The 13,694-nt window shown below is 39.5% G+C and overlaps 1 protein-coding gene across 1 annotated transcript in view; it reads left to right on the forward strand.

Annotated features, from left to right (window-relative positions):
• The window catches only part of IQCM (IQ motif containing M), a 107,898-nt gene that overhangs the window by 14,435 nt on the left and 79,769 nt on the right, over window positions 1-13,694 (forward strand). Inside the window, exon 2 of the mRNA XM_067551591.1 lies at window positions 633-703. Coding sequence (XP_067407692.1) covers window positions 633-703 — 71 coding nt within the window. The remainder of the gene's footprint in view (window positions 1-632; window positions 704-13,694) is intronic.

Below are 13,694 nucleotides of genomic sequence, written 5' to 3' on the forward strand. Positions count from 1 at the left end.
ATAGTTTGGCTAATAATGAGGAAAATGACTACAACAATCAATGTTGAAGGATGTGGGGTGTTTTCTGTTTTAAGTGATTTCTCTTTTAGTGCATATGAAGCCCATATAACAGGATAGCAGACACATAGGCACTACAAGCTCCTCTTTTTCTCTGTCAATATGCATAAACTCTGTAATCTCCAGGGCTGACAAGGTAATTGTGTCTCCATGCTCATTCACTCCTTGGCTTCTCCACTGATACTACTGAAAAGGGTGGCAGTTGTGTTTATTTTCATGATATGGGGAGCCTGTCCACCAGGAGCTGGAGAGCTTGGACTGAGCCCATCTTCATATTTCACATAGGCACCGTACAGCTATTGGATAGCAATAACTTTTGGGCACAACTGTTTGGGAGGAGAACAGCTAATCTGGAAATTCAAAACTCTGTCCAATTAGCAAGTCCCAAAGCCACTCTGTTCTCTTGATAGTGGATTATTTAAAAAAAAAAAAATTGATTGCTCCTTAAATCATATTTTAAAGACTGAAAAATTGTCACTTAGTATTGTATAGTAGTTGGTCTCATAATTTAAGTATGTAATATAGGGAATATATAAAAATTGAATGATGTGAATTTATCTTGCATTTTCAAGCAGAGCCTTCAATTTACCCAGTGTTTCCACATGCGTGCATGATGACATTCCTTGGCTTCAGATGCAACACAAAGGTAAATACTGTTCTTGTTAATGGCATTAGATTTAATTTGCATTATTTTATATTCATTATTAAACAGTTCTTTCCTTTTTTATATTTTTAAATGTTATGATAAAAATATTTTGAAGCAATATCTCACTTTGAGTTTAGAAGCTCTGGGGAAAGGTAGAAGGAAATAAAGAATTTTAAAAATTAATCTTAGCTAATTAATAATTCACTGTAAATTTGAGAGTTATGTATTCCAGTGATACCATTGAGTAAATATTCTCTGAAATTCCAGTAGTCAAGCTTTGTGAGCTGGCTTGGATCCTATACACATCTTTAGAACCGAATAAAGAAGGCTGCTGTGTAGCCTAATCCTGAATCAGAAAGTGCAATTACAGTATGGTTTACCTGCACCAATGCTTTAATTCCTATCTTTCTGCTGTAATATACTGCATATATGCTGTACACATATGAAAGATTCTGTCAACCCTGTTGCAAGAAAGACTTGGTATCTGCAAATGGGTAAGAACTCTTGCTGGCTGCTTGACGATCTAGTGTAGTCAGTGACTATAACAGAGTAATAGGGTGGAGGAGCCAAGATGAATTGCATTTTTGTACCATTTTAGACTCCTTGTTCTGCATTAGAATCTGGTAGCAGAGACCCCTGCACCTTTGTGAGTACCCACTGACAACAGTGTGACTCAGCATGGCTGTAGGTGTCTACACTAATGGATCCTCACATGGGATTGGTCATTTAATCATTGACTCCTTGATCTTTTTCCTCAGTCAATGTGCACAGAAAACTGGGTAAAATGGCTGGACCTTTCTGCAAATAAGATGTTTTTCTGATCTGAGTTTTCCTTGATTAGCAGAAACAATAACAAAATGTATTTGCTATACCTACCTCACTGAGTATGTCTACACTGCAATTAAAAACCTGTGGCTGGCCTGTGCCGGATGACTAGGGCCCACGGGGCTCAGGCAAATGGGCTGTTTTAATTGTGTAGTAGATGTTCTAGCTCAAAATAGAGCTTGGGCCCTAGAACCCTGTGAAGTGGGAGGATCCCAGAGCTTGGGCTGCAGCCCAAGCCTGAACATCTACACTGCAATTAAACAGCACCTTAGCCCTAGCCCCAGAAGCCTGAGTCAGCTGGAGTGAGCCAGCTATAGGTATCTAATTGGAGTGTAGACATACCCTTAGAGATCTAACAGACATTACCAGACTCTGAATCATGATGGTCACAAAACACTGTTACTCTACTGCACTTCAATATCCATTGGCTGACTGTTGCTAACAGCATAATGATCTGTCTGTTTTAATCTTACCTTTTTTCTGTGCACCACAGTCATATTTTGAGCACATCTATAATGAGTTGAGAGTGAAGCACTGAAAGCTTTGCTCTATTGTTCTTTAGGACTAGATTGTTATGTTGCAATCTGCTCTAGACTGTGTATAATCCTTGGAGAAGATCAGGGAGGGAATTGTGACTCTTGATCCCAAATCCCTCTGTGGTTCACCCCTTGTTACAGGGAGAAAACAATTTGCTGCTGTCTGTACCAGTATTAGATTACTTTCCTCTCCAATCTGGCTCAGCTCTGCTGGCCAGCATATTGGGGGGCATAGCCAAGACTCCACCTATTCCCTGTTTCTACCATCCACTCTGCACCCACCTATGGAGGATGGGAATAGCTGGCCTGTGGTGCCTTCCCTCCCCCACTCACTGTGACCTGGAATGTCAGTGGCTCATACAGTAGAGTTGGGGGCATAGGGATTATTGCTTTTAGCAGCATAGAAAAATTTACTAAAAATTGTAATGTACTTGTAACAAAAATACAAAACTGCAGAGGTGAAAGAAAAATATCCAGTCCTGTTGTGAATAAACTTGCAATGCAATAGTTCTTATTCTGTGGATACTGTCCTGTTGGGGACTATTGCTCTGAAATGTAGTCTCTGATCTGCATGGATGGAGCTTGAGTGGTGCACCAGTGACATCATTGTTGGGACTCCATGGGGACTTAAGTGTTGACCTGTGCTGATTGGATTGTAGGATTGGGGCCATGCAGAAAAAGAAAGAAAGGGAGAGAGTAATGTAAATAAAGGGTAGTTTATAACTAACTTATTGATCATTTTGTTAGTAGCCTTCCGGTACTCATAATTGTATAGAACTGACAGAAAGTTGTTGCTGAGTAGACTGTATGTTATACATAACAAACAGCTCTACCTGTCACTTCTTCTCTGCTAATGGATCAACATAAATACATGGCATCTGTATAAACTTTCTTTCAAGAAAAAAAGTTTAACAATTCCTGTAAATTTCCACATTTCCCTATTTCATTATTTTTTGTACAATGCAGTTTCTGTTCCTTTACTAAAAAAAGTGCTATTAACTACAAGTTGTACAGGCAGTTTTAAGCTAAAAGGGATTCCACCTTAGATGATAGCTTTTATTGTTGGTAAATAGGAGATGGTGGAGGAAGTGGTTAGGAACATATAAAAGAAATATTTTGTCTAATTTATTCAATGAATATTGCCAGTATTAATCAAAGAGCATTTTAGCCCCTTTTGAATTACTGATCACATAAAAAATTATTCATTAAATAAATGTGATGAAAAAAGCTATATTCACCATATGGAGGGTACCATTTGACTGGCTCTGTTGTAAAGTAAGGGGGGAAAAGATTTTCTAATGTCCTCTAGGAGTGGAAATTGTCAAATGTTTGACGTATTCTTACATATTTTGTATATTTTCTCCAGTGAAAGCTTTTATTTTATTTTATTTTAAATAATAAATAGTAGTTCTTGACAAGGTAATTTACTCATTATAATTAGAAGATGCTGATGCATTGTTATGAAGGCCAAATGTATACAACTAAGAAAATCATTTGATATGGAGCAGGAATTCCAAAACTGTATGTACAAACACCAGTGCTTGTGCATTCACAGCAGTGCTTTGTGCATGTGCCAAGCAGGGCATGCACAAAAGTGCACATGCACTTTTGAAAAATGCTATCCCAATTTGCATGTGGACATAACTTATATTGACAGTAAAGAGTGGGCATGGTCCATTTTTCAATTAATGGCAGAAATATCGACCTATCTTTTGCCAAAAATGAATAAAAATAAAAGGTCAGCCCCCCTCCTTTTTTTAATGCTGGTTTGGTAATACAGATCCTGAATGTGCTCCTGCTTGGAAGAGGGGTCAACCTCATTCTTGTCAGCATTTCAACTCTTGCCTCAGAACCCAAAAAGGGTGTTCTACACGTCAAGGGATCTGCAAATGGGCATAGGGAATGGAGTAGGCTGGGGGAGGAGCCTGGGTGATAAACAATATCCTTCATCTCTCCTTGTGAAATACAGATATTACAGCCTTAGATACTTCCTTGCTAGTGGGAACCCCTTTTCAAGGGGCTGGGGGACCTAGGAGCAGCCACTGGCTAGGGAAGGTCTGGCATGAGAACTCCGATGGAGCTCTGCTGACAGAGACCAGGGGTTGGGATGGGGAGGGGAATTCTTTGGGACACAACCCATGGGAGCCACACAGCATCCCTGAAGGTGGTCCTGGCCTCTTGGAGGTCCCCTGAAGTCTGCAAGGATCTGTGGGCTGGCTTTCTAGCCTGTTCTGCTAGAGGACAGGCCTCTGTTTTTCCCTTTTCTCCTATCCCAGTGGTGAAATCTTGTGAGGAAAACCTATGAGCCCATTTAATTCGAAGAATCTTATGCATTCAGTGTTGATGACACTTCTCCAGTGCCTTAAGGTGTCTCCTTTATGTTGTCCATGTTTCAGCCCCATACAATAGAGTGGGGATCACAATAGCTTTGTAAACCATAAATTTGGTGTTAATTCTGCTGTTGCAATCTTCAAACACCCTCTTTCTCAGACAACCAAAAACTCGGCTAGCACATTTGAGCCTGTACTGGATTTCTTCATCAATATCAGCTGTCTTTGAGAGGTGACTTCAAAGATATGGGAAATGCACAAAGTTCTCTAGAAGGTTATGGTTCTGTATTGCTGGTGCTGGGAGTTGTTTACCAGGAGCTTGCTGATAGAGGACCTTTGTCTTCTAGTGTTGAGTGTTAGTCCCATTTTCTGGTATGCTTCAGCAAAGATGTTGATCGCCTGAAGATCAGTTTCTGAGTGAGCATGCACTACAGCATTGTCAGCATACTGAAGCTCTGGTTCTGGAAGGGAAGCGGCCTAGGCAGAAAGCTTGCCATCCATTCAATAGATTAGCTGAACTGCTGCTCGGATCTTGTCAGTGATTAAATAGAGCATTGCAGCGATGAAGTTGGAGAAGAATTTTGGGGCAATGACACAGCCCTGGTTAACAGCTATCTTAAGCTTAAAAGGAGCCATAGTAGATTCATTACAAAGGATCACTGCTTGCATGTGATCATGAAGGAGATGAAGGATAGTGACAAATTTTGGTGGACTTCCATACTTCAGAAGAGATTTCCACAGAGCTTCCCTGTTTATGGAGTCAAAGGCTTTTGTCAGGTCAATGAATGCCAGATATAATGGTCTGTGTTGTTCTCTACATTTTTCCTGCAGCTGGCAAACAGTAAAGATCATGTTAGAAGTGCCTCTAAATGGTCTAAACCCACATTAAGATTCAGGAAGTATGTCTTCGGCAAAAGGAAGAAGACAGTTCAGGAGAAATCTAGCAGGGAACTTTCCTGAAGTTGCTAGCAGAGAGATTCCATTATAATTTCCAGTCGGATTTATCTCCTCTCTTAAAGATCGTCACAATCATAGTATCTCTGAGTTCATCTGGAATTTTCTCGTGGTTCCAGATTTTCAAAATAAGAATGTGTCGATGTAAGGTGAGTTCCTCTCCCCCTTGCTTATAGATTTCTGCAGGGATTCCATCGACTCCAGATGTCTTGTTGTTCATCTGTTTAATAGCTCTACACTCTTCTTCCAGGGTTGGAGATATTCCAAGTTCATCTCTGATCGGGTGTTGTGGGATGAAGGTGAATACACTGTCATCAACAGCAAAGTCCTGATTGAGAAGATCTTTGAAATGTTCCTTCCAGCATGCATTGACAGCTTCCACTGTTTGATCAACTCCTCTCCATCCATCAATCTCAGAGGGGTTGGCCTCCAGACACATGGGGCTATAGATGGTTTTAACGGCATTAAAAAAGCCATGAATATCATGGGTTTCAGCAAGGAGTTGACTTGTCCAGTCATGACCTGTTCTTCATGTTATGAGTTCTTCTTTGAACCTCTGCCTTTGCTTGTTGGTGAGCTAACTTCTTTTGTACAGAAGTGATATAGTTCGGCCAGACACAAAAGGCTTGTACTTGGAATCGATAAGTCTTGTATGTCCCGATCATTTTAATCAAACCAGTCCTGATGTTTCCTAGTAGAGAATCCTAGTGTATCTTCACAGGTATTGAGGGTGCTAAGTTAAGGTCATCCCAGGTGCTTCTGGCACCTTTCCAGTTGTCTTTCTTTGGAATTTGTTAGTTTTTCGCTATGGCGTTGGCAGAAGAGGTCATGCTTTATCAGATCCTTGAGTGCCTCTATATTTTCCATCTGTATCGTTTCTGTCGCAGCCGTTGTTTAGAGGGAAGTTTGTTGGCATGATTGAGTGGATTAGGTGGTGATCAGTCCAACAGTCATCCCTTCCAGTCATGGCTTGAATAACGTGGACATCTTTGCAATCCTGGGCTTGGACAGTGATGTAGTCAATCAGATGCCAGTGCTTGGATTGTGGATGTTGCCTTGATGTCTTACGTTTGGTTTACTGGCAGAACAAGGTGTTGGTGACAATGAGTTCATGTTCTGCACATTTGGTCAGAAGGAGGATGCCATTAAAGCTGATCTTTCCTATACTTTCCTTGCCGATGATTTCATAGTTTTGAGTCCCATCTGACTCTAGCATTAAAGTCACCAAGAAGAATAAACTGATCTGTCATTGGTACAACAGAGAGGACTTGAACAAGGCTGGTGTAGAATTCTTCTTTGGCATCATCATCAACATCAAGTGTCAGGGCATATGCACTGATAACAGTGGCATATTGCTTTGCTGAGAGTTTCAGCCGAAGAGTCATGAGGTGTTCGTTGATTTCAATAGGGAACTCATTAAGTTGGTTGACAAGTTCAGTTTTGATGCCAAACCCAACTCCGTGAATTCAACATTCTGCTTCAGATTTTCCTTTCCAAAAGAAGGTATATCTACCTCGTTGTTTCTTAAGCTGCCCCTCTCCTGCTCATCGGTCTCACTCAGGGAAGTGATATCAATATCATGTTGCCTAAGTTCTCAGGCCACAATTACATTATGATGCTCTGGATGATCAGTATTAGGTTGTGAGAGTCCTAACATTCCAAGTCCAAAATTTGATTGTCACTTTAATTGACTTTGCTAATTTCATGATTCTTCTGGATGTGGTGATCCAGACAGAAGGTGTGAGGATGGCTATGTTTGGGGCACCTTTTCTAGTCCTCTCTCCATATGGGATGAGCAGAGTTCAAAAAGGACTGCTCAGTCATAGTTACAACTGCCAAAAACGCACTCTTGCCTCATACAAGTGCTTGATGACCATCTTGTAACTGCTGCCTCCATACTAGTTCATGACTAGGAGCTCCCAGATATCACGATTCTGCTCCCATTGCTATTACCTGGTCACTGAATGACTCATGGTATATGCTGGTAGGGAGTAGTTCCATGAAAGATGCCTGTGCGTGGATTCTTTTAATGTGAAGAAAAGGTTGCACATCAGTTTCGTCACAGATTCTTGATGGGACAAGATCTTGATCCAATAACAAGGAAACCAAGACAATGGGTATCTGGCGCTGCATGTATCTACCTTCACAGCCATCGAGGATATTAAAGTTGACTTCCGCCTGATCTTTGTTAAAGGTGTTATTCCCAAGAGATTGGGGGCTCAGCAGACTTATTGTAAGGGGGGCCAGCATAGTCAAAGGACACGTGGCTTTTCAAAAGGGAAAATGTTCCATCTGCTGTCCCCACCATGCCCTGGTGGTGCTGCCAAGAACCGGCCCTAGACCAAATGGCGCCCTAGGTGAAGAGCATCTTCAGCGCCTCCCACCTTCCATTTTTAAACTTTTGAATACCTTATTTTTATTGCATTAGTAGCCCATTTCATTACTTTGATGCAGGATTTGCACGTGTGATTTATCCCTGTCATATAAGATGATAAATTTTCATGCTAGGATCTGTAAATCTGTATTTATTCATGCCATATATTAGCAAATAAAAAAAATTGGTTTCCTCTAAGCTAGAAAGTTCCACAAGATTCTACAAAGGTCCATAATATTCTAGGAGGTTAGTGAAAAATGAATCCACTATGGAATATCTGAAACATTTTACTTCTATTTTCCTTTTTGTTGCTAACAATAAAAACAGCACCCCGAGACTGGGGCCTCCAAAGTCCGGCACCCCAAGCCGTTGCCTGGGTTGCCCGCCCCTAAATTTGGCTCCGGTGCTGCTGCTGCTTGGTCTGCAATGGCTTATTCATCAGAGTTATCTCTGCTTATTTCGCAGCTAACTTTCATTGAAAGTCATTCCACGATCCGCTACTGGTGGATGCACTCAGTAGCAGTGAAAGCTGTGTATTAGGCATAAGCAGTGCTGATATTAGGCATAAGCAGACTATGCAATTGTTTATGGCCCCAAGCAGCTCACAAGGGCCCCAATTTTACTATTACCCCCAAAATGCCATTCATCTTATTTAATGAAGACTTTGAAACAAGTATTTTGGTATGTGTTGTATTGATATATATATATATATATATATTTGGTTTGTGGAATTAATGCAATTAGTGTTTTAGAGTGTGTTAGAGGTGTAAGGTAGTCCCCCTCCCAAATATTCCTGCTTAGGGCCTGCAATGGCTAGCACTGCCTCTTCTCTTGCATGCTGTGGGCACCAGGACCATATTGCATCACTGTCTACTTTTAAGGATACATTGGCTGTTGGTGGGTTCTCTCACGGCAGTGCATTGCTTCTGCTTGGTCAACTGTGACTGACCTTCACGTAGACTTTCCATTGCTAGAGTCCCTCTGATAGCACAGAACCAACATGCGTCTGTTTGTTTGCAAAAGACTTTCTGTCCCTTTTCTGTTTTTCTTCCCTGCCCTTTCCAGTCACTTGAGCACAATGGCTACAAGGCATGCTTCAGCCTGAAGATGAAAATATTGTTCAGCAGCAGCTCTCACATTATTTCTCCTCTGCGAAGAAGTGCTACAGTTGCTTCTTTTGTGTAGCTCAGGTGTAAGACTACAACAACAACAAAATACCTGGGACCTCAATTAAGCACCTTGAGAATAACTGAAATCCTCTTTTGTTGCTGGTATTAGAGGAACATCAGAATGGCATACGGAGTCTTCCAACAGTGACTGGTGCCGGATGCTTCAGAGGGAATTAACAGCACAGGGCAATTATTGAGTGATCTGTCCCCTGCCGCCTAGGCCCAGCTTCTGGCTGTCATAGGCTTAGGGACATCCAGAGCATGAGGTTGCATACCTCACCATCTTAGCTATTAGCCATTGATGGACCTATCCTCCATGAACTCATTTAATTCTTTTTTGAACCCGTTTCTACTTTTGGCCTTTACAGCATCCCATGACAACAAATTCCACGGGCTGACTACGCATTGTGTGAATAAGTAGTTCCTTTTGTTTGTTTTAACCTGTTACCTATTAATTACATTAGATAACCTCTGTTTCTTGTGTTATGTGAAGTGGTGAATAACGTTTTTTCTCTATACCATTCATGATTTTATAGGCCTGTATCATATTCTCCCCACATCTTAGTCGTCTCTTTTCTAAACTGAACAGTCTCAGTCTTCTAATCTCTCCTCATATGGAAGCTGTTCCATACCCCTAATCATTTTTGTTGCCCTTCTCCAATTCTAATATCTTTTTTGAGATGGCGTGACCAGAACTGAGTGCAGGATTCAAGGTATCAGTGTACCATATATTTATATAGAGGCATTATGATATTTTCTGTCTTATCTGTCTATCTTATTATCTATTCCTTTCCTAATGGTTGCTAACATTCTTTTAGCTTTTTTGACTGCCACTGCGCATTAAGCTGATCTTTTTCAGAGAACTATCCACTGTGACTGCAAGATCTTTCTTGAGTGATAACAGCTAATTTAGATCCCCATCATTTTTATATATTATTTTTTTATGCATTCTGATCTGCAATAGGGAGATAAATTTTAACTACCAAACATAATAATATTTGTACTTCTCTGGTACCTAACATCTGAAGATCTCAAAGCATTTTAAATAGATTAATGGAGTAGGTATGTATCATCAGTCCTTTTTATAGGTGTGAAGAATGAGGCATAGGAAAAATAAGTGACTTGCTTTTTGTAATTTTGGTGCTCCTGATTTTGTGTATTAGGGATATAACCATCTTTTCTGTGAAAGGAAAGAGACTAGTATTAGATGAAGATATTCTGTCGTCTTTAGCTTCCAATGTAGTTTCTTTGTCAGTCACTTTGTTTTATAAAATAGTCAGGTTATGGTAATTAGCACTAGTTCCACGACATTTTCAAGATATCTTATGCAATTTGTGAGTCTTATGCTTTGTGTTGCTGGTTCATTTCCACTTTACAACAGGAAGCAGATGGAAAAGATTATTTTTCTTGTTGGATTCCCCACAGTTCATGTAAATAGATCTATCATACAAACACACTTGTTAGATAATCTGAAAATACTCATCTGATAGGACTGGTTCATGGGGAAAGTGTGCAAAGTGTGACTTGATTTTGTAAAAGAAGGTATTGACTGAAATTGTCACGAAGGAGGAAAAATACCGTGGTGCAAATAAGCAGAGCACTTACAAGAATGACTTGTAGCATAAAAAGGAAAGAGACTGAGAGATCTCATCTCATCAGACAGCAAAATAATCTGACCTTTAATAACTACATTCATACTACATTGCTCGTAGCATTTAAATATTTTGTTGACAATGAAATCAAGGGTTGTTTAGAGCCCTTAGAGCTAGCTTAATTCTGAAGTACTTGAGTAAATGAGCTCATTCTGCATACATGATAAAATAGACGTTTGCTGCCATAGCAAAGGCAGAGACATTCTGAATCACAGGCATCACTCTTTCCCCTGTTCTTTTGTCCTGCTATTTTTTCTTCTCATTTGCAACAACCCTTAACAAAAAAAAAAAAAAACTACTGAAATGAATACCGTTTTCTTTAGGATGGCATTTTCTTATGTATTTCCAGAAGGATGTAGTAGACAGTCTTTATGAGCACTTCTATATTTTTAGTAGTATACTCACTTCCCTGTTAAAGACAGAGCTGAACAATAGTAATTACTCCACAAGTACAAAGGTCCCAAAGTAATGCCATTCACTTCAGTGAAGAGCTGCTGGGAAAACACATTTAAAATATAACCCATGGTGACAAGAATAGAGGAAGGGAGGGAGGAGTCTGCAGTTCAAAGTGCTTTTTCTAGAGGGAGCATAATGCCATTTATATGTACACAGGACTGTTTTTTCCCCCACTTTTATTTGCGTTTTCACTATTCTAGAACTTGTCATATGAGTCTATGGGTCAGACTAAGTTCTTTAACTCATGGAAAGACTTATATGATTAAGACAAAAGCAGGCCATGAAGTAGGACCTGACTGGGGGTTAGGAATAGGTGCCCTTCTATCTGAGTTTACTTAAGCATTAAGGTTGGAATCAGAGTCAGCTGGACACACAGTGCAAGAGACACCCTGAGGATGGATATGAAGTGAGACTTGGGGAGAGGGAAAGGAAGAGAGAATTCTGTGGGAATAAAAACCATGGGATGAGACCCTAAGAGAAAAGGGAAAGCAAAGAAAGGACCCATAAGAGAGGGAAAAATGGAGAAAGCCCCATGGAGGGTTTGTGGAAACCCAAGATCTTCATGCTGAAGATTTTTAGAGAAGTCTCCCATGGTTGCTCTCATGCTTGTCCAGCTCCACTGGTGATAGCCCTGGAAAGAGCCTGGTACATAAAAGCCACTGGTACTTTTGCCACTGTTCTTGTTACTGTAAAATTTTGCAGTTCCAATATTACTTTGGGGAGGTTCAGTCCTAGTTACTGTCATAATCTTTTCTTCATTTCTATACAGTAGTTGTGCACTGATGGGCAATGGAAGGTTCTGTGCATGCTCTACCACTCTCAGTGGATATTTCTAAATCTTCAAAAAATGCCAAATCTTCAAAATAGTAGAGTTGGTCAAAATTGAAAAAAAAAATTATTGAAACAGGGCCTTTTTTAGAAAATGGAAAGTTTCCATTTCCAAAATTTTCCATTTTATTTTTGATAAAACCTAACAAATTATATTTTTCATTTTCTCTTTCCTTTCCTTACCACCTCATCTTTTTTGGGGGGTTGCAAAATTAATAAAAGGAGGGGAAGGAAAATTAATTTTTTTAATAATTCTTTTTATGAGAAATTTCACATAAAATATCATTCCCTTTTTAAACCTGTGGAATAAAAATTTAATTTAGTTAATGTCACAAGAATTATTGTTTTTAACCATTGTTTTTACAAATAGCTTTAAATGTCCTATTTTATTCCATCCTCAGGGACACTCACTCTGATATTTCTGACTGTCTCTGACCTCTGTTATTCAGTTATCCCACAGTTCCTTTTCCTTAGCTCTGTAAGTTGGTATACTTCCTTATAGCTGCAGCCAGGCTGCTTAGCCACAATTCCATAGCAGAAACTCTGGGTGAAATCCTGACCCCATTGCAATCAATGGGAATGTTGTCATTTATTTCAGTGGGGCCAGCATTTCACCCTGTCTCTCACTTCCTGCCACAAAATGGTTTAAAAGGCCATTTTGTGGGAGCTCAGCTTGTGTGCTGCAGTCCAGATTGTTGGCTCCACCCTCTCCCCGGTGCTGTCAATCTTAATTGTGCTAGCTGAACAACAGAGTGAGGCAAGTGACAGTGAAATTTGTTAGACTGGTGAAGAGGCTTCAAGATTTCTAATGTACTAAAACAAAGTTGGTGAATCCACTAAGTGAGGTAGGACATTTAACATTTTCCTTAACACGGTGAGACTTTTAGATCAGCAAAGGCAACCAAATTTCTAATTAATATCCTGGAACACTTTATTTTTTTTTAGTGCACTAAAATATGGTTTATATAAACAAACATATCTTCAGCACTGGATAGCAGGGCTCAAGGATGAATCCAGATTGTTCAAAGCAGCCACCATTGTTTCCTGCTAGCCTAACTGGATATTGAGGATTAGAGAAAGTCATATAAAATGTGATTACGCCATATCTGGCTCTTCTTTATTCAAAGAAAAACCTGAAGTGGAGACTAAATTGTTTACTGCTTGAATTGTGCTTAGAAAAACTGCATTACATGAAGCAAGTTTAATTAATCTATTATAACTATAGAATGAGTCCATTCAGTTACAGTATGTACTGACTAAATTGGGATATGGAAATGTATTTCCTGTTTTATCACAACTCATTTCATCAGGATTTGTACTAAGTAGAGAGCACTATAACAGTAAGCTGGATATATACAAAGGATGTTTATTTCATGCATGTAAATGTTTTAAACATTAGTTGGCAAAAACATTTTGCTTAAAATGTGCTACAATGCAAATTGCTTTTCAAAAAAACAAGGCCGTTCTATTTGCCTGTTAAGTTAGCTTTAGCTGTTAGAAATGTCATTTATTAAATGTCATGCTAATTACTTGTAATATCAACCTGAAAAGCAAACCTTTATAAATTCGCTTTCAGAGGCTTTGTTCTTCTCTGTAGTCTGTCTGGTACATTTCTACTAAGTAAATAAAATGAGGATTTCACTTGGACACTAAACCAGTAGCTAAAAATTTAAGTCTGTTGGAAGATGTTTAATAAATTCTTTAATTAAAAGAAATGAAGAATCTATTCTAATTCTAAACTAAGCGGCAATTTTTTAGAATAGCCATAAAGTGGATTCACTTATTCATCTGTCAATATCCCTCAACCTTGCTGCTCAGGGACCATATCTGGGTTGAGGGGATACATTCCACATACCATTGAGTACTT

The sequence above is a fragment of the Emydura macquarii genome, unplaced genomic scaffold (assembly GCF_026122565.2).
Source record: "Emydura macquarii macquarii isolate MOO-44397 ecotype Brisbane River unplaced genomic scaffold, CSIRO-AGI_Emac_v2 contig_1363, whole genome shotgun sequence".
Lineage (NCBI taxonomy): Eukaryota > Metazoa > Chordata > Testudines > Chelidae > Emydura > Emydura macquarii.